Source organism: Atractosteus spatula, chromosome 23, assembly GCF_055471065.1.
Source record: "Atractosteus spatula isolate fAtrSpa1 chromosome 23, fAtrSpa1.hap1, whole genome shotgun sequence".
Classification (NCBI taxonomy): domain Eukaryota; kingdom Metazoa; phylum Chordata; class Actinopteri; order Semionotiformes; family Lepisosteidae; genus Atractosteus; species Atractosteus spatula.
The window spans coordinates 5,073,341-5,096,099 of record NC_142728.1 but is presented as its reverse complement, the minus strand read 5'-3'; the positions used below and the strand labels follow the sequence as shown (position 1 = coordinate 5,096,099).

Genomic DNA, 22,759 nt, shown 5'->3' with positions numbered 1-22,759 from the left:
GGATTAAGTTTTTGATGAAATTCTGAACTCTAACCCTAACCTTGCGCAAGCCCTGAGCTAGGGTTAGGGTTAGGATTCCTGTAAATGTAGACAATTTTTGATGTCATAGCTGTGTTTTAGGACAGAAATTATATTTAGAAAAGGTGTTATTTCAATTGTATCTGCAGAATTTTTTTTTCTCCATATATTGCAATTTGCACTGCATTGGTCTTAAGGTGACTATAGCGTAAATTGCCTTAAGGTAAAAAGTTTGCAAGAAAGTGCTAATGCTGCTCAAACTCTTGGCTTTGGCATTGAATGCACATGCATATGAACACATGAAGCCCACATTTTGGGGGTATTCCTAACTCTTACTCAGTTGAGCCTGAAACCACGCTCATTGAGATCACCATCTAATACAACATTTCTAATAGTTGAATACTTGTCCAACAATGGAATTTTACCCTTGTTGATACATTTTCTTAAGTTTACTGTGCCTGCTTAATCATTTAAGACACATGTATTGTTTCAGTGAAGTGTATTTTGCACTCGAATGAGTGGAAGGTTGGATTAAGTTTTTGATGAAATTCTGAACTCTAACCCTAACCTTGCGCAAGCCCTGAGCTAGGGTTAGGGTTAGGATTCCTATAAATGTAGACAATTTTTGATGTCATAGCTGTGTTTTTGGACAGAAATTATATTTAGAAAAGGTGTTATTTCAATTCTATCTGCAGAATTTTTTTTCTCCATATATTGCAATTTGCACTGCATTGGTCTTAAGGGGACTATAGCATAAATTGCCTTAAGGACAAAAGTTTGAAAGAAAGTGCTAAAGCTACTCATACTTCTGGCTTTAGCATTGAATGCACATGCATATGAACACATAAAGCCCACATTTTGGGGTATTCCTCACTCTTAGTCAGTTAAGCCTGAAACCACGCTCATTGAGATGACCATCCAATAGAACATTTCTAATAGTTGAATACTTGTACAACAATGGAATTTTACCTTTGTTGATACATTTTCTTTAGTTTACTGTGCCTGCTTAACCATTTCAAACAAATATTTTGTTCCAGTGAAGTATGTTTTGCACTCCCAGTGAGTGGAAGGTTGCATGAAGTTTTTGAAGAAATTGTGAACTCTAACCTTAACCTTGCGCAAGCCCTGAGCTAGGGTTAGGGTTAGGATTCCTGTAAATGTAGAGAATTTTTGATGTCATAGCTGTGTTTTAGGACAGACATTATATTTAGTAAAGGTTTTATTTCAATTCTATCTGCAGAATTTTTTTTTCTCCATATATTGCAATTTGCACTGCATTGGTCTTAAGGGGACTATAGCGTAAATTGCCTTAAGGACAAAAGTTTGCAAGAAAGTGCTAATGCTGCTCAAACTCTTGGCTTTGGCATTGAATGCACATGCATATGAGCATAAGAAGCCCACATTTTGGGGGTATTCCTAACTCTTACTCGGTTAAGCCTGAAACCACGCTCATTGAGATAACTATCTAATGCAACATTTCTAATAGTTGAATACTTCTCCAACAATGGAATTTTACCCTTGTTGATACATTTTCTTAAGTTTACTGTGCCTGCTTAACCATTTAAGACACATGTATTGTTTCAGTGAAGTGTATTTTGCACTCCAATGAGTGGAAGGTTGGATTAAGTTTTTGATGAAATTCTGAACTCTAACCCTAACCTTGCGCAACACTTAGCTAGGGTTATGGTTAGGATTCTTGTAAATGTAGACAATTTTTGATGTCATAGCTGTGTTTTAGGATAGAAAGTATAGTTAGAAAAGGTGTTATTTCAATTCTATCTGCAGAATTTTTTTTTCTCCATATATTGCAATTTGCACTGCATTGGTCTTAAGGGGACTATATCGTAAATTGCCTTAAGGACAAAAGTTTGCAAGAAAGTGCTAATGCTGCTCAAACTCTTGGCTTTGGCATTGAGTGCACATGCACATGCATATGAACACATAAAGCTCTCATTTTGAGGGTATTCCAGACTCTTACCCAAGTGAAGCCTGTAACCATTCTAATTGAGATCACCATCCAATACAACATTTCTAATAGTAGCATACATGTCCAACAATGGAATTTTCCCCTTGTTGATAAATTCTCTTTAGTTTAGTGTGTCTGCTTAACCAGTTCAGACAAATATTTTGTTCCAGTGAAGTATATTTTGCACTCCCAGTGAGTGGAAGGTTGCATGAAGTTTTTAAAGAAATTCTGAACTCTAACCCTAACTTTGCGCAAGCCCTGAGCTAGGGTTAGGGAAGGATTCCTGTAAATGTAGACAATTTTTGATGTCATAGCTGTGTTTTAGGACTGAAATTATATCTAGAAAAGGTGTTATTTCAATTCTATCTGCAGAATTTATTTTTCTCCATATATTGCAATTTGCACTGCATTGGTCTTAAGGGGACTATACCGTAAATTACCTTAAGGAGAAAAGTTTGCAAGAAAGTGCTAATGCTGCTCAAACTCTTGGCTTTGGCATTGAATGCACATGCATATGAACACATGAAGCCCACTTTTTGGGGGTATTCCTCAGTCTTACTCACTTAAGCCTGAAACCACGCTCATTGAGATCACCATCCAATACAACATTTCTAATAGTTGAATACTTGTCCAACAATGGAATTTTACCCTTGTTGATACATTTTCTTTAGTTTACTGTGCCTGCTTAACCATTTAAGACCCATGTATTGTTTCAGTGAAGTATATTTTGCCCTCCTATGAGTGGAAGGTTGCATGAAGTTTTTGAAGAAATTCTGAACTCTAACCCTAACCTTGCGCAAGCCCTGAGCTAGGGTTAGGGTTAGGATTCCTGTAAATGTAGACAATTTTTGATGTCATAGCTGTGTTTAAGGACAGAAATTATATTTAGGAAAGGTGTTATTTCAATTCTATCTGCAGAATTTTTTTTCTCCATATATTGCAATTTGCACTGCATTGGTCTAAAGGGGACTATAGCGTAAATTGCCTTAAGGACAAACGTTTGAAAGAAAGTTGTAAAGCTGCTCATACTCCTGGCTTTGGCATTGAATGCACATGCATATGAACACATAAAGCCCACATTTTGGGGGTATTCCAGACTCTTACCCAAGTGAAGCCTGTAACCATTCTAATTGAGATCACCATCCAATACAACATTTCTAATAGTAGCATACATGTCCAAAAATGGAATTTTCCCCTTGTTGATAGATTCTCTTTAGTTTAGTGTGCCTGCTTAACCATTTCAGACAAATATTTTTTTCCAGTGAAGTATATTTTGCATTCCCAGTGAGTGGAAGGTTGCATGAAGTTTTTGAAGAAATTCTGAACTCTAACCCTAACCTTGCGCAAGCCCTAAGCTAGGGTTAGGGTTAGGATTCCTGTAAATGTAGACAATTTTTGATGTCATAGCTGTGTTTTAGGACTGAAATTATATTTAGAAAAGTTGTTATTTCAATTCTATCTGTAGATTTTTTTTCTCCATATATTGCAATTTGCACTGCTTTGGTCTTTAGGGGACTATACCGTAAATTGCCTTAAGTACAAAAGTTTGCAAGAAAGTGCTAATGCTGCTCAAACTCTTGGCTTTGGCATTGAGTGCAAATGCATATGAACACATGAAGCCCACATTTTGGGGGTATTCCTAACTCTTACTCGGTTAAGCCTGAAACCACGCTCATTGAGATCACCATCTAATACAACATTTCTAATTGTTGAATAGTTGTGCAACAATGGAAATTTACCCTTGTTGATACATTTTCTTTAGTTTACTGTGCCTGCTTAACCATTTAAGACATATGTATTGTTTCAGTGAAGTATATTTTGCACTCCAATGAGTGGAAGGTTGCATTAAGTTTTTGAAGAAAGTCTGAAATGTAACCCTAACCTTTCGCCAGCCCTAAGCTAGGGTTAGGGTTAGGATTCCTGTAAATGTATAAAATTTTTGATGTCAAAGCTGTGTTTTAGGACATAAATTATATTTAGAAAAGGTGTTATTTCAATTCTATCTGCAGATTTTTTTTCTCCATCTATTGCAATTTGCACTGCATTGGTCTTAAGGGGACTATACCGTAAATTGCCTTAAGGACAAAAGTTTGAAAGAAAGTGCTAAAAATACTCATACTTCTGGCTTTGGCATTGAATGCACATGCATATGAACACATAAAGCCCACATTTTTGGGGTATTCCAGACTCTTACCCAAGTGAAGCCTGTAACCATTCTAATTGAGATCACCATCTAATACAACATTTCTAATTGTAGCATACATGTCCAAAAATGGAATTTTACCCTTGTTGATACATTCTCTTTAGTTTAGTGTGCCTGCTTAACCATTACAGACATATTTTTTTCTAGTGAAGTATATTTTGCACTCCCAATGAGTGGAAGGTTGCATTAAGTTTTTGAAGAAATTCTGAACTCTAACCCTAACCTTGTGCAAGCGCTAAGCTTGGGTTAGGGTTAGAATTCCTGTAAATGTAGACAATTTTTGATGTCATAGCTGTGTTTTAGGTCAGAAATTATATTTAGGAAAGGTGTTATTTCAGTGATATCTGCAGAATTTTTTTTCCATATATAGCAATCTGCACTGCATTGGTCAAGAGGGGATTATAGCGTAAATTGCCTTAAGGAGAAACATTTGAAAGAAAGTGCTAATGCTGCTGTACCTCTTGCCTTTGGCATTGAATGCACATGCATATTAACACGTAAAGCCCACATTTTGTGGGTATTCCTTACTCTTACCCAGTTTCGCCTGAAATCATGCTCATTTAGATCACCATCCAACACAACATTTCTCATAGTAGAATACTTGACCAAAAATAGAATTTTACCCCTGTTGATACATTCTCTTTATTTTTGCTTGCATTAATATAGTTGTGTTATTTTATAAAAGTTGTATAAGTAGTTTTCTCGTTTTTTACAATGAGCACAGCAAAAATATTTAAATATACTGTATGTTGACTTTATATCTTATTTTATCTGGTTTGAATTCTTGCAGTTTTTTTATGTACTAACTGTGCATGTTAAGAAATGGTACAAAAATGTTTTATTATTAGTCTTTTTAGTGTAGTTGTTGTTTTTATTGACAGAGCAATGGAGGAAGCATTATTTAAACTTTGAACTATGTACTTCTCTTAGGATCACTGTATGATTAGAGTGCAGTTACATATTAAAGTTGTAGGATAAAAGCATGAAGAGAGGCTGGAACAAGCTTAACCATTTTGTTGGAGTCAGAACCTTCTGATCCTTGCTGACTTGTCTGGGTTCCTCAGATTATTTAGCTACTAGCAACAGAAGCATCTTGATGTGGTATACAGCCTTCTCTTGAAACCTTTGATGTGACAAAAGTCAACACAGAAAATACAGTGTTTTCTTAGATTTTGCTTTGTCCTAGAATGTGTCTTCAGGATGCCTTACAGATTTTTTTGTGTCTTCATTTCACTCCGATTAGGCTCTTATATTATCTTGTGGAAATGACAGAAGGCTGCCCTGTCAGTATAATATTTTTTCATTAGTTTATAATAAAATCTTAAACAGATTACCTTGGTCCTTAGATATTTAGATAGTAATTCAAACAATAATTATTTGTGTTTACAGAAATAAGTAAAGTAGTATAGGTTTGCTATTCTTCTGTGTGTTGCCCTGCATTGAATATAAACAATATTTCTGTGTTAGGGCTGTTTTAGAAACTGTTTTTTTTTATTTTTACTTAAATTTCTATAATAATTTCATGATTTGTATGGACTATGTAAAATCTTTGCTTTTTATTTTTTATCTCTTTTTCAGAGGTGACATGACCAAGAAGGAAAAAATACAAAATAAAATCAGAATACAGTGCATTTATATATTGACATTAGTGATAAAACCATTAATACCACACCAACATCCTATTATAGTAATATCTTTGTTCATCTTGTGATAAACTACTACAGCTACTAAATATGATTGTAATGGAAATGTCCTATGGTAAATTAACATATAAACTTGATGTGATGGAAAGAGCTATTCTCAAGATAATACAAAATAATCACTGACTACACATTGTATAATAAAAGCTAATCATATGTTTTGAAACTGTACTGACAGTAACAATTGTTCAGAGGAATTCTACAAGGAATAGTAATTACTGTACATGACCAGGATGTTAACATGTAACAAATGTTATCAGATTGTATTATTATGGAATAAATGTCTCTGGAATGTTACCAAATGATTAGTAACCCAGAAGTGATCTACAGGAAATGTTCTATGGTGTAACAGTTTAGTACAGAGACATAAAAAAACACAGGGTAATCACTCATATTAATAAAGGAACTCGTGTGTAAAATATCCCAAAATACAGGATGTTGTATTTTCCTCTTCTGACAGTAGCATATTACTTTTTCATGAAGATAGCAGATACAGCCCCACATATACACCAAAAATACTACAACAAAAATACACGATAAGACTCCTAATAATCAGTTCATCAGTTCACTAATTTACTTGGTGATGTTTCACCATGCAGTAGTTTTCTCACAAGTTGTGATATTGATTCTATGCCTTTGGTTCAGTGGTGTGTTGCAGGCATAATTGCACTTTATTCTCATCCCATGGTCTGCATACCCTTGAGACTGTGGGAATGAGCACATTAGCCAGGTCTACTCTTGCTTTCAGCAGTACAACCAAGGAGTATGCACCAGACCCTGTGTGAGCTCAGTGACACCACTTCCTACAGACTTCAGGAAATATGACAAATGCTATGTGATTGGTAACCCCCAACATTTTAAATATGAAATGTGCATTTCTCTAATGCTGTAGTTGTTTTTTTCTGCATGAATTGTTTCAACGTTTCAACAGTATTTACTAGTTTTTAGACAGATACAGATGCAGCCATTCAAAGTGTGCGTCACAGACACGTACCGCAGGTGACGTCGCTCAGTATGACGCAAGATGACGCGTGGCACCGCAGTAAGTGATTGGTTGACCGACAGGGGCACTCGTGGTCCGTTGGTCTGTCGTAGAAAGACTTACAGTAAAAACGTCTTTGCTGTGCCCGTTGTAGATATTGAATTTACCAATGAAGGGAAATCTTAGTAGCTGAGCATAAAAAGAATAGGAGCATACTGTAACGCGTGTGAAGGCCATAAACGATATTAATTTTGGAACATAAACATACAGTATATAGCTGGTCTTGGTACTTTAAAGAAAAAAATACACACCAGTATTCCATTTCTCCCTAAACATTTTAAGCTTTGAAGTCTTTAACTAACGTGATACCGGAGTCAACAAGCATACTTTTAGAATTTGATTAAAAGGGAATATAATATGGAATCGCGTATCTAAGGAATTTAATAATGGTATTCGTGTGCTGCGACAGGGCTGTGTAGGGCTGTTTCGCCTGCCTGTTCATGCGAGCTGTGTTGTAGCCGACTGGTCTAGGTGCGTGCCTAGCAACTGGTAGGTTGTGTGTTCAAATCCAGCTGGTACCGGACTTTTCTTTTAACAAACATTTCTTCGAAAAAATAGAATAGCGATATTATGGACAATCAATTGACTTTTATATTTCAAAATATCGCAACATGATCGATATTTGCGATATTTTGAACATATCTTCCCTTCTGACAGCGGTTCCTCCTTCTATTGTGTGTGTGTGTGTGCAACAGAGTAAATTTTTATAGAGAAATGGAGGCTGGACAGTATGCGTTACAATATAAACATTTATATTGATTTAAATCGTGTTCTGATTTAAATCGCAAACGCGTGTTTAATTATGTGTTTTTTAATCATAATCAGGCTAATGCATTTCTACATTTTCTGTATGAACCAGCTTAGAGGTTCATACAGAAAGACAGCTTGTGTTTAAATTGAGTGTAAGGTAATTTATGCTTCTAAAGTCATGGTCAGCATTTATTATCGTACTGTGCTGTAAACTTTTTCTGTGCCTAGTCACATTATTTTATAGCGTTTTTATTGCGTTATTAAATCTGGTGGCGCTGTGTGTTACAGTAGTTTCGTGACTCCCATGTCACATGGTCTGTGATTGAATCCCATAGAACTATGACTTTATTTTTTAACAAACATTTCTTTGAAAAAAATGAAACGTTTCCCTTGGTCAGAGATTAAATAAAACCTCACTCGCACCAAACAAATTTATATTTCTAAATATCACAAAATACGTTCATTGTCTTCCAATCGAGTCGAGTTGACATTGGAAGCCTGCCACACCCGGACTCTTAAACCAACGCATTAGCACGTCAAAGCCCATCGAGGGTATTGAGCCAGTATTGGCTTTAGTATTCCCCCCCTCTCCCCTCAATTCAATTCAATTCAAGGTGTTTTATTTGCATGACAGATGGGTACAAGCAGTGTTGGGTATGTATATTGTAACGCTTACGGCAGACAGGCACTGTGTAAGAGCCGGCGCACCAGAGCAGCGCACCGAGGGAGCGTCTGCATTTCTAACTTAGTTTTTAAAATTAGTCAAGCAATATGAAGCATCCCCTTTTACTTTGTGCCTGAGCATAAAAAGAATAGGAGCATACTGCAACGCGTGTGAAGTCCATAAACGATATTAATTTTGGAACTTAAACATACAGTATATGGCTGGTATCGGTACTTTAAAGAAAACATACACACCAGTATTCCATTTCTCCCTAAACATTTTAAGCATCGAAGTCTTTAACTACCGCGATACCGGAGTCAACAAGCATACTTTTAGAATTTGATTAAAAGGGAATATAATATGGAATCGCGTATCTCAAGAAATTAATAACGATATAATTATATTCATGTTGCAAAAGAACTGCAACGGACATAAAAACTCCCTTGCTTTTAATAGAGCGTTCCATAATTTCTAACTACGAAAATGGCAGGTGAAAGGATTTGTAAACATATTTTGTTAAAGCAAGTCAGTTTTTTCCGCAACACATAAAAGACATTTTTCCAAGAAAGTTTAGCCTTTGTCACTAATGAAATCACTAAATAAAGACATAAATATAGAAATCTTAAGATTTGTTTTATTTAATGTTGGTAGCAGGATGAACTGTCAGAGTGTATATTTTGTGGCAGAGTTGCTGCAAGATGTTAACAGTGAAAAAGGTATTTAGAAATGAGTTATTTCAAGATGAAAATTTTCAGAATAATTGCAAATCTAGCAGGATAGAGAAAGCACAGAAAACTGGCAGTTAGATTGATCAGATTAGTATGAAAAGTCATTTAGCAAAGGGAATTAGAAGAGTGACAAACTAGTATACTTTAGATCTTTTTTTTCTGAACCAGGGACAATCTGATCATGTTTCCCTATAACAATAATAAAAAACTTTATTTGATATATCACCATTAATGGTGGCATCTCAAAGCAATACAGTAGATGTAAAAACAGATAAAAGGACCACAGATTACAAAGTAAATGCATATAAGAAAGACAAGCAGGTAGAGGTGCTACCAAAATTAGAAAATGAAGCAGATACAGACACTAAGTCTTCTGAAAAGAAAGGTTCTGAGGTTAGATTTAAACTGGCCCTGGTGTGTGTGTGTGTTTGTGTCTGTCCTGTGATGGACTGGCGCTATGTCCAGGGTGTATTCTGCCTTGTGTCCGTCGCTTCATTCATGTGCATCCAACACACAGTTCAACGCTAGCAACTACACAAAATCTAAAATATGAGCTCTACTTGCCACTTACAGTACCAACAGTACCAGATAACTTTAGTAGTGACATTTTCATGGATCTTTTTAACAATAAAATTTACAACATCAGACTTCAGACACAATTAAACAGGCCTCAAAAAAGTCTGGTACAAACATTTTCAGCATGGAATAAACCGTTACTTTAATGGTATAAACCTTAAATGGATTCATATTCTCAATAAGATTTGGTGCTCAGTAACATGACTTAGAAAATGACAGAAGACATACGTATCATGCTTATCCTTCTATTTTTCATAATCGTAAACTCCTTAAGGCAGTTACATTTTCTCTGTTCTGACCTGGAGTTACAGAGAAATTTAAATTCTAATAAGAGATTTGTAATGAGGAAAGTCATACCAATCACTCATACAGTACCAGGATTTGCAATTACAATACAAATACTTTCTTTCTGTATGTGTTTATTTTGCAGTTTGAGTCTATGGCATTCCTTTGGGGGTCTATACTCCAAGGCATGACTTTTTTATGTATAAACATCAGTATTTACTGCTATTAATTACTGTACGATTTATAGTTGAAATCTGAGCCTAGATATAAAGTTAGATATAAAGTTAAAATCTCGACAAAGCAATGTAGGAAATACAGAGAAAATAAATCCTTTCTGACATCTAAAATCAGTTTCGATCAAGGTCTCTAAAACGAACAAGAAAAAGAAGATTTTCGGAGGGCAATTACGCTGTGTTTATATAGAATAGGTGATTTATGAGCAATCTAATTTCTTGTTCGTTTAAAACAGTGAAATGTCAGCTGTAAAAGATCGCACCAGAAACAGCACTCTCTCTGCCTGTCATAGACGTTCAGGAAAGGCTGAATGAAGTCATGTCAAGTACAATAATTCGGAGATCAATAATACCAGTTGTAGGACAGTATATAAGGAGGATAAGGATTTTGAAGTTGACTCGAAATCTGATAGGTAACCAGTGCAAGGACTTGAAAACAGGTGTAATGCATCCCTGATAGGATTCTTGCTGTCATATTCCGAACATATTGAAGATTGCTCAGTGTGGATTTAATTTCCCCAGTGAACAGGATGTGCATTTATTAATTCTAGAAAAAAAGCCTTTCTTGATTTCTCTAGTTCTTAGTTTCTCTAGTTCCCTTTAAAATAAACTATTATTCCACAATGCAGAGTATTACATGGCCAGTATTTACACATGATATTTGTGATTTAAAGAAATTAACACAAGCAGCTTTTGGAGATTTAAGTGTTGGCTGAGTTATTGCAGGATAAAAGACTAGAGATGTTGGCAAGAAGAAGATAGTTTGGGGAAAGCTGAGGAATACACTTATAACAAGAACACTTCCTAATGGGGTTAGGCATACTTTTGATGAAGATGATGAAGTTAACAGACTATATGTTTACATAGATACTGAAATAAGGATTGTATTTTAGATTATGTGTAGTTGCTGGCATTGAACTGTGTGTTGGATGCACATGAATTGAAGGAATGGGCAAACATAGCTGATGCGGATCCACAGAGCCAGCATATTAAGATGTTTATAATTAGAGGCAATTTGTTTAAATAACTAGGTATGGATACTGATGTGCAAGAGAGGTGGAAAGGCTGTTTCCTTAAGCCAGCAGTATAAAATATTTTATTCTCAGTGAGATGCTGCCATTTCATAGTGGGTTTCTAACACTGTGTATAGTTCCATCCACACAGTGCCTTTACTTCCATTTCTAATCTCTTTATCCAGTACAGAGGATTTGGAGCCTATCCCAGTAAGCAACGGACACAAGGCAGAATACACCCTGGACATAGTGCCAGTCCATCACAGGACAGACAGACACAAACACACACAGACCAGGGCCAGGTTTCCCATAAACTAATTAACTTACCAGTATGTTTTGGAGTGCGAGAGGGAGTCATATCACACATATGGAGAAAAACCATGTAACCCAGAGAGAACATGTAAACCCCACACACACAGGATGGCAGGAATTGAACCTAGGACCCCAGTGCTGCAAGATAGCAATGCTAACCACTTTGCCACCATTATAAATGGATGAATATCTTAGTTATCTTTCTAGTTCACAGGTTTGCATGCATAATTTAATTTTGAAAGCCACTGAGACATCAGGTACTACTGTTGTATTTATGAAAAAGAAACAAAACAAAAAACATACTAACAACTGTGCCATCCTACTCCTTAGCTAATACATTTTATTATTCATAAACAGTTAACATTGTTAGCAAAATATTTTGAATTATATTTAACCCTATTTTTTCTTTAGTTTTGTATTTAACTTATTATATGATAGTCAGACTTAATGTATATTTGAACAATGAAAATATATTTTTACAAGATTTTACATTAAGCACTTAAAATTAATATGGTTAATAATAGTAAACTGTAACATGCTGTAACAAGATCGGTTAAACAGCGAAGAAAATGCTTTCAGAGAAAATGTTTCAGGTGTGAAGAACATAGATCTCCAATGCAATTTCAACCAAACCTGTTCCCACACACCCTGCCCCCACTACCATTAGAATATACACAAAGCACTCAAATCTTTCGAGCTAATGATCAGGTGACCCGAGAGAGAGCGAGAGAAACACCAAGGGGTGCGGAACCAGGGAACTATTTACATGGAAAACGGGCGATCTCCCCAGACTGTCCGCCCGTTTCACTGTTACCTGGATACCTCTTTATTTAGAACTCACTAACACTGATTTTTAGTTTAGAAGGATTCAAGTAGGGTTTTAGATGAAAGGCAGCGACCTTAATCAAGCCCAAATCACAATTGAACCCATTCAGAGCTTACATTACATTTTAGCGTTTCATTCTGAGCAGAAGACCCTCACACCCGAAGAAGGGGGAGGTGTTTTTCGCTGGAAATCTCGCCTGCTTCTACTTTACAACCGGAGTGCTGGCTGTGACGAATTAAACCGGTATTACAGGTTTCAATCACAGACCATGTGACATGGGAGTCAGGAAACTAACACCGCGCCACCGGATTTGATAACGCTATAAAAACGCTATAAAATAATGTGACTTGGCACAGAACAAGTTTACAGCACAGTACAAAAATGCTGACCATGACTTTAGAAGCATAAATTGCCTTACACTCAATTTAAACACAAGCTGTCTTTAGCCCTCTAAGCTGGTTCATACACAAATGTAGAGATCCAGGCTCAGAACACACAGCTTCATTAGCGAATACATATGCAGGACAACTAGAGAAGACGTTTTACAGAGGATGGATTTTTAGAAACATCCCATCAGTGACATCACTGAAGTCAACTCCTAGGTACTGTAACTGTCGTGTGGATAGTTTCACAAGAATCAGACAAAGGTTTAAGCATCGCTTGTTCTAGATAAAACTGCAAAAAAAAAACAACCACCCATAATGTACTTCTTTGCGGCTCTGTTTGCCCAAATCATATATTCACAACGTGAAATCTAGAACATAATATTACGTAACCAAAATCCGCAATATGGAAACAGAACCTGTGTAATTGTTGATAGATGATGTACTCGTAACATTTTTTCAAGACGAACTACAACATTTAAAAAATGACTTGTATGTACTTGATATCTCTAATCAATCCACGGGTCCCAGCACGAAACGAAACTAAAACGCATACCGTTTCGCGCTTCTTATTAGTTGCTCAAAAGTAATTTGACCGTATGAAATGCATAATATAAACCTAGAAACATATACGTGAGTAGTACTTAAGCACTGTAGTATCTGTGTTAAGACATCAGGATGTCTTCTATCTTCTTCAGGATGAATAAAGTGGGCCTATTTATCTATCAATCATATTTAAATAACTAGTGTTCTGTACCGTGGTACCCCTAAAAGTACCACACTTGTACCATACAACAGTAGTACCTGATGTCTCAGTGGCTTTCAAAATTAAATTATGCAATAAATAACCACATGTAAGACTCTGATGCTTAAAATGTTTAGGGAGAAAGTGGAATACTGGTGTGTATTTTTTCTTTAAAGTACCAATACCAGCCATATACAGTCTGTAACGTAGGGATTTCTATACGTCTTTATTTAGTGTTTACATTAGTGACAAAGGCTAAACGTTTAGCTTCAGTAACGTGTACATATCTCCCCTTTTTATAAAACGACATGGTTGAAAACTGTTCCAGAGCCACTGTTGTTTCATCAGTGAAAAGTACATCATGAAATGCCTCTCCCTGTTCAATCCACTGGAAAAAAGAAAAGGAGCATAAAGCTTCTGATGGTCATAAACGATATTCATTTAGGAGCAGCATCAGAGGTATGTTTTTAACTGCACTGCATTGGAGAGAATACCATAGTGTGTTTTTTTTTACTCCCTGGCGGAAACTGGCTTCCAGAAGAATCAGTATGGCTCAGAGATTAAATAAAACTTCACTCGCACCAAACAAATGTATATTTCTAAATATCACAACATGATCGAATTTAAGTCATTTTAATAACAATGAATAGTCACCTATGCGTTACAATATAAACATTTATATTGATTTAAATCGCGTTTAAATCACCTTTATTTAAAACCCATAAATAAAGCTGATACTGTTTAGACTTCCAATTATTTAAAACTGTATTAAAGCAGCACGATACACAATGCAACGTAAATCGCTATCTTTGTCTTCTGTGTAATAATGTTCACCTCTCTGTCCAGCAAATTTACAGGTTAAAAACAATACTGTTAGGCTGGGAAAACGATTTTTCTCCCCCCCCCCTCAAAAACCCAGTAAGTACAGTACTTACTAGTTAAAGGCTAGGCTCCCGACTACGGCGAAAGGAACCCTTCTTTCATTAGAATACAATGAACATATTTTAGCCCTGAATGAATAAATAGCAAACATGGTTTACATAAAAGACATTTTTCCAAGAAAGTTTAGCCTTTGTCACTAATGAAACCACTAAATAAAGACATAAATATAAAAATCTTAAGATTTTTAAAATGCATGACTTTGCTAAAATTTATTTGAAAATAAAAACAATTACAACCGCCAGGGGAGAGAGAGAACAGGGGAGGGATGTTGGTTTTGCATAAGGGGCGGGGCTATGGAAATTAGGTCTGTTTGGGAATGTGTAGTTACATGTTCTGGCTGTTTGTGAATTATCGTTGTTGAGTATGGAGTGTTGAGGTATTGATTTTGTGTAATGCTTTATGTTGAAAATTGAGGTGGATTTTGTTTATGATAAACAGGATAAACTGGGATGGGAGGAAGGTTTGGTTTTGCATAAGGGGCGGGATTATGATAATTGGAGGACTTTGCGAGAGTAAAATGGTTTGATATATTTGATTTTGTATTGTGGTTGTTATCTATGTTTTTGGTTGGTATTATGTTTATATGGTTGTTTTTGTTGGTTGGTTGTTATTATGGTTATTAATAATACGATCTATAGTTGAAATCTGAGCCTAAATAAAAAGAAAAAGCAAGTGATTAGGTTTATGAGCAATCTAATTACTTATTCGTTTAAAACGCTATATAAAATAAAGTTTATTATTAATTTGCTGCACAGAGCGGTGAATATTATTATGCATAAGACAAAGATAACGATCCTGATCAGTTTAGAAATCTGTGTACGCTGTAAGGTTTTTACTTCTTAAACTTTTAAAATACACGTTTTGAATAGAAAGAAATCCTCTTCCTGTTACAGTATGTATAGCAAACTAGCACGTCTTTTTTCTCCAATCAGAGGGGTGTCAGATGGTGTCAGCCAATCACCATTCTGCGTTGGGTAGCAACGGGTGACTGTTCTCAGGCGGAAGATGTAAACAGCTTAATGTTCCGTGTTAAATAATTTTTTAAAATTCAATTAAACGGGCACAGTTAAGACATTAAATATACATATACATACTGTATACAGTACAGTTTGCATACGGTAATATGTTACGCGATTAAAAAATAAATAAATAAAACTGGAAGGTTCAGCACCAGCTGGATTCGAGCACACACCCTGCCCGTTGGCAGGCACGCACCTAGACCAGTCGGCTACAGTCAGCTCGCATGAGCAGGCAGGCGAAACAGCCCTACACAGCCCTGCCGCAGTACACGGATATAATCATACCGTTATTAAATTCTTGAGATACGCGATTCCATATTATATTCCCTTTTAATCAAATTCTAAAAGTATGCTTGTTGACTCCGGTATCACGTTAGTTAAAGACTTCGAAGCTTACAATGTTTAGGGAGAAATGGAATACCGGTGTGTATTTTTCCTTGTGATATTTTAAGCTCTAGTTGAATGATAGGTGTCGCATTTTAAATCATTTTCGTAGTTAGAAATTATGAAACGCCCTGTTAAAAGCAAGGAAGTTTTTATGCCCGTTGAAGTAAAACAAAATGCCTGACAAAGTATGGCTTGGACAGATTCCAAGTGCTTGTACAAATGTGCTAAAGAAATTATACTTTGAGTATACAGCTTGTCCAAAGTCATCCATTATTAATACTATTAGTAATATCTTCGGTAAAGGCTTTGATGCATAAATATTTCTGATAAAGGTAGGTTGTGTACTTTTGTCCAACTGAGCAATCTTGCTTTCATAAAATATACCAACATTTTAATGACTGAAGATTAACATGCTGTAATACACTGTTCAAAATTAAAGGCTCAAATGCTGTACATGAGAGGTTAAGCTCCCCCTGGCGGTTTTACAAGGTGACGCCGGATAGTTTCCGGCAGAGCGTCAAATGACGCGCGATTAACCACGTCACACTGCGTGACACTGCGTGATGCCGCGACACGCCCACCGGGGTATGCCGCAAAATAACGCACGCATTTTGAATGGCTGCATCTGTATGAGATATGAGTGCAGCGTTGATTAGACAGAAACAGTGAGTGTTTCCTTGGCCAAGAAAGGATGTATGTTACCATATGCCTCATGATTGGATGGATGAGCAGAACTAACCCTAAAGCTAGCCCCAGGCACTTTGCACAGGACACCTGGAGCATCACCTTTGAATTATTCAACAAATAATTCAACCCTGTAAACAGAATGAAGAAAAACAAAAATGTCTGTCCTTATGCTTAATTCATTGTCACAAAAATGCTGCTTCAGCAAGATCCTTCTTTTATATGCTTTTGTTTTTTTCTGTATTACTGTCAATCAGAAGAACTTAAATTTGTCCAGTTTGACGGTTTGTGATGAACTAAATATTCTTCAAAATCATGTCACATTCATTCAACGGTTGATATGTACATATGGAGCTGTAGTATGGCTGCTTGTTTGCTAAGTGACATGAAAGTTTCCTGGATAATGAAATGTATTGTTCCTTTTAATCGAGTTATAACACCTGCCAGATTGTAAGAGCTGAAAAAGATGATCAATAACAATAGACTCAGCCTGACTAATACTCCATTCACTATGCAGTATAGCAGGAGATGGGGTATCCCTGCCTATTACTTTATATGCTGACTTGGCATTTTTAGGTCATAATAACACAAAATGTTTCTGCTGTCAGGTATGCTTATTTAAAAATAATAGTATTAACACTATCATTGTGTTGAGAAACCCTTTTGTACACCCTGACCCTGTAAGGGATTAGTGATCAATTAACCATTAAAAATGAGAACTGGTTGATAGACTGAATGGTCTCCTCTTTCTCAAGCTTTTTTGTCTGCTTATGGTCTGTTATACTACAGGAGTTTTCCTTCAGTTGTCAGCAAATTCTTTTTTCTCCTTTCTAACCTAGTTAGAGCTATAAAATAATCTCAGATTATATCAACAAACATGATTTTTTGTCCACATCGATTGAGAATAAACTAATGCAATTTCACAGTACTAACATACTTTTTCATATGGAATATTTAAAATAATAATAACTTTAGATTTTTGTAATTAGTAATAACCTTTATATAGTACCTATCATTGTACATCAGCACAAGACAAAAACCTGTGTAATGAAAGAGACAGGTACGCATAAATTAATACAGTCAATTTGATAGAATTAAAGGCTAGAGTATAAAAAAGAGTTTTAAGACTTAAGAGTTTAATGTGCAGACTGACTTGCAAGACATGATATTGCTAGGAGATCATTCCACAGTGTCAGAGCAACAGAACAGAAAGCACAGACTACCCGTGTTCACAGCCCATTATGGGATATTAAAAGAAGGCAGAACCTGAAGAGTGCAAATTATGTGTGGGTGTAAAGGGAGTTACTGCTGAAGTTCATTGAAAGTCAGGAGCTAAACTGTTAAGCTCTTAAAGGTGAACAGCAGTATTAAGAGTCTAGGGTCCAGTTTTTCCAGAAACTTTAATAACTAATCTAAGCACATTTCTAGAGGTAATAAGAGTCAATACACATACCTGTAGCTTCAGTCTTGACAGAAATCAGATTTAAAGTTTTTGTTGTATTGTTTTTAACATAATCTAAGCAGTGTAACCCGCATTTACACAGGTGGATAGTGTTTAATTAGTGTCATGTTTTGACCAAAAATACATGTAAGTGTCATCAGCATATAAATGATTGGTGATACATGCAAAGACTGTGACCCAGTTGTAACATATATGCTAAAAAGTACTGGAGCAAGAACAGAACATTGAAGAACATCCAATGTGACCAACTTTGTTGAGGAGAAACAGCAACCAATTTGAACAAAGTGTTTTCTGTCACTTAAATAAGGTTTCCATCATGACAAAGAAGTTCCAGTAATACTAACTATTATTTCTAATTTAAGAAGATTGTACGATGATCAGTGTCGAAGGCTTAAATTTGATCAAGTAGGGACCATTTGGATTACAAAACAAATCTAAGAGTCATTAACAGACCACTAGTTACCCTAACAACAGCTTTTTGTGTACTATATATTTATTTGACTTTGAGTGGGGAAAAAAAACTCAATTTCCAAATAGGTGAGATTTTAATTTAAAATTAACAGTTATGTATATATACTATATTGTGTAAAGTGTACTAATTTTTCCTGATCTAACATGTTATAGACATAACTGTTATCTTAATGCAAAAGCAATCAAATACAAATAGTAGTTCCTTGCAACTATTTAAGAATTTGTATGTGAAACTGCACGTACTATAGCTACAGTATATGGACATGTTCGCTAGATTTTTCATGTTTATATGATGACAGTTTTAGAATATGGTGATATACTTTTGAAAGGCTGTTGGTGGAAGTGGTAGTAACTTAATAGTAAATTATTCACATTTATTTCAAATTAAACAAAACTAAAGTGAAGAAAGGACACATGCAAGGCTATTAGAGTAAAAATATCTAAAGTAAGATATTAAATATTGTTGGATTTGCTGGTGATGTAGCAGTTGCATTAATTCTGGATTACAATTTTTAGGCTAAATATGGTTCACTGTACTTTGTTTCTATTGCCTCACAGAAGTATAGAATACAGGTTATGAAACCATTAGTTTTCAACCCTAGTTTGTGGTACTTGTTGTAAAGGCACTGGTGATATACCTCAGTATAACTTAATGTCAGAGACTTCTGACTTAATCTGCAGTTAATTTGTTTTGCAGCATTGTTATAAATTCCTGTGGCTCATTGTAACTGATGTTTTGCTGCAACTTCAGATAGTACTCCACAAGTTTTTTTTTTTAATCTATTTTAATGAAACTAAACTTTGCCATCTACTGTAGAGAGAAAGTGCTGTGATATAAGGAAGCATTGCTCAAGGATATTCATCTACATAATAATCTCTTCATTTCAAGAGGCACAGAAGTAGCCTTTGCAACCAGTAAGCAAGTGAGCTGTTTGGTTTTATGAATTGTACAGCTCATATCTTCTGACAGATCATAAATCAGCTTTACAGGTTTCAAGAACAAATCCCAGAACTTTATATATATATATTACTGTGCATTAAGCAAAGTGAATATTCCATTAATGCTCTGTGAAATACTGTGGACTGTTACTGTCATTTGCAGAAAAAGGCCACCCATGCATTTTTGTAATTTCCCAAGACTCACTACATATATTTTTCCTTCTTTTACCTAATTGTACTGTCTTCTTTCTTTCCAGAAGTATTTATTTTAAATGTCTTTTTAAATATAAATATATCTTCTGATGGTATGTTTTATTTGCAATAATTGAGATTCTAAACAATGACAAAAGTTTGTCCAGGCAGTTCATCGGAGAAATGTTATTTCACCCCTATGGAGTAAATTTGAAATGTACTATTACCTATATACAAATACAGTGTACCTCTCTCCTCCCTCATATGTGAGGGAGCTGAAAGATGGGATGAGGCAGCAGAGCTTAACTTATGTTATACGGTGATTTAGTGTAATGGTGGCTACTAAGCTCCATATTATAAACATAGAGTTCCTCCCAGTTTTTAGACACTTAGCCATGTAGAGGACTGATGAAGTCATTCTTTGGTATGTCTTAAACTGAGGTCCTTTCCACTTAGATATTGAATCCCTTCGCATTGTTTCTAAGTGTACGTTTCTTAAAACTGGTGTCTTGTCTAATTCTAATGTGAGGTTGCTCAGTCTTCCCAAACCTAAAATTCCCCTTTAATTCAATTGGTGAAAAAGTTTTTCACTTCTCCACTTGATCTGTAGTGGTGCTGCTGTCCCATCAAAGCAGTTGTAGAGTATGTTACCCAAGTGGGCAATTGCGCTTTAGTGGTAGATGAAGTGGGTCCCTCCTATATGGAAAGCACTTTAGGATGAAAGGTGTGCATGGTGAATGCAATTAGGAATATGAATGCAATAATAATTATAATTAAATTATATTTTTCTTGTGGCTAACTCACAGTATTTATCTTGTGGTTGATTGTAAAGAAAATTGATTTTTATAACTTGTCTTGAAATTTGTTTGAGGATAGTTCCTGTCTGATCTTCTTGTGTTGACATTGTTTTAATTCCAATATGTGAAGGTTCTCTTTATTATCTGCATACACAGTGAAAACAACTACTTAAGTAGAGAATATTTGGAAATATGCAACAGCTTTTGAATTTTTATGTCCTTTACAGTATAGTATGTTTATGTGGAGAACTGACACAAATACAGACAACACAAATAAGCATGGGATTGAATATGCATAGAGTAGCCTAAAAAAGAAGAGTTTTGTGCTATAATTACAAGATTAAGATTAGAAAGATCGTGTGAGAAACATGATCATAGCTGGAGAAAAGAAAAACTGATGACTCCCTGGAAGACAGGATGATGAAATAAAGACATTTTCTGAAACACATTGTGGAAGAACATTGGCAATGGTTAATTTTGTTCAGTATTGCTAATATGCAGTCTCACACCATGCCTGACACCTCCACAGACTAAGTCCAGGAGTGGATTTCAGATTTTTTAGTGGAGAATTGTTGGAGGGTAGCTTCCTGCAAATCAGTTTCATACCAGAAACCAAAATGATATGTATGGAATTTCCTCACCTCAATCCTATTATAAATTTCATGTTTGCTGTTGCTGTTACCACCACATGCAGAGCCAAAGATGACAAATGGGAGTCTGGTAGGAAATATGCTGAGGTTTATTAGCCCTGAGGACCAAGGGAGAGGTCTGGGGAGAGATAATAGCTGCCAAAGTGAGCAGCTTCTGAGATGATTACTGGGCAGAACTCCCTTATGATGGATGAGAAAGGCAGTCTGAGAAGACACTTTCGATTTATTTTGGGTTTTAGATTAATGAATATTTTTGTCACTGCTCCGTTTTCAGGTGAGTGCAGCTGTCATGAAGGATACTCCCCTGACCCAGTGCACAAACACCTCTGTGTTCGGAGCGATTGGGGTCGAAACGAAGGGTAAGCACTTGAGGCCTTATGACCTTTCTGTTAAAAAGAGACACTCATGTCTCTTTTATAAAGTGCCAAGTGAGAGTGAACTGGCATCATAAAAAAAAATTCCCAAGGATTGCTTTAGAAAAATGTGTAATTGTGATTAATTAATTATAAGATCATCAGTGGATTATGTATTTAAATTCTTATTTTATAGCTTGTATGGAGTTTTCATAAACTGTCCATTTATTTTTGATGATGTAGTTCTATAATGCTTTTTGAACAAAAAATTCACTCTGGAAGACCTGAATACAGATTATCCCATCCAAAGGCCTAACACACAGTGTAGGTTTGTTTGAACATTCCTCACCCCCTCCTGCCATACACTGGGTTATTAATAACATACTGTACACCACAAGGCACTGGCCTTGCTCACAGTAGATAAGACATATTCAACTGGTCTAATACACACACCATCTGGAATGCTTCGCCGCTCCCCAGGTGTCCTTTTGCATTTGAATGATATTCTTAAATAAATAAGCATCATTCAGCAAACTTACTTGTTTACTGAGTACATATTTTTTTGTCTTATGAATGAAAAGACATCTGAAAATGTATATAAAGAAGAAAACATACTGAAGAAAAAAAATAAATATATTTTTTAAATTTAATTAGTCATGTATTTATCCAGTACAATTTCATGTCAAAATAATGAAGCACCTTGCACAAAACCTCAGTAGCAGTGGACCCTCAATCTTCCAGTTAAAAGTCCAGAGTCCTATCCAATACTCCACACTACTGTCAGTGTCATGGCACAATTGATCATACAGGTATGATGTTTCTTGCGGACACCTCAAATCAAAATCTTTGAGGACGTTTCTAGTTTGCTCACAGTGCTACAGTATGCTTTTCTTTCCATAAAGTAGAATGCTTTTTAAAGTCAGAGCTGAGGACATTAATTTAAATTTTGTTTGTAAAGATTTCTTAGGTAATTAGAAATCCATTTTTCTTTCTGTTTAGGGGTGGTTAGGCAGTTAAGAAAGAAAAAAAGACACATTTATGGCATACAAAATTCCATCATGTGTCATATGATATGAAAACATATAAAGGTGCAACCATCTGGAATGTTCATCAAAATGTGTATTGGTTGAAAGCGCATTGCAGTATACTATGGTTCTGTACAGGATGCCAAATTCAGCACTGCACTGCTTTTAGCAGATCAGTAGGTGCCACTAATGTAGCCTTAGATGTTACTGAAATGGTGGTTTCATGTTTTTTTTCTTAGTCTAATAAATATTTGTTGAAAATATAGAAACAAATAAAATACACAGCCAAGCTACTATTTTAGATTCTAATGTGGCTATAAAGTTTTTTTTTTCTGTAAAGGGGATTATATGTCATGAATGGAGATTGGATCATACTTTAGTTTTATAATATGCC

General features: G+C 35.6%; 1 protein-coding gene across 1 annotated transcript in view; it reads left to right on the top strand.

Annotated features, from left to right (window-relative positions):
* Positions 1-22,759, top strand: part of LOC148816087 (astrotactin-2-like) — a 312,272-nt gene that overhangs the window by 197,282 nt on the left and 92,231 nt on the right. Inside the window, exon 6 of the mRNA XM_088904657.1 lies at positions 21,262-21,346. Coding sequence (XP_088760783.1) covers positions 21,262-21,346 — 85 coding nt within the window. The remainder of the gene's footprint in view (positions 1-21,261; positions 21,347-22,759) is intronic.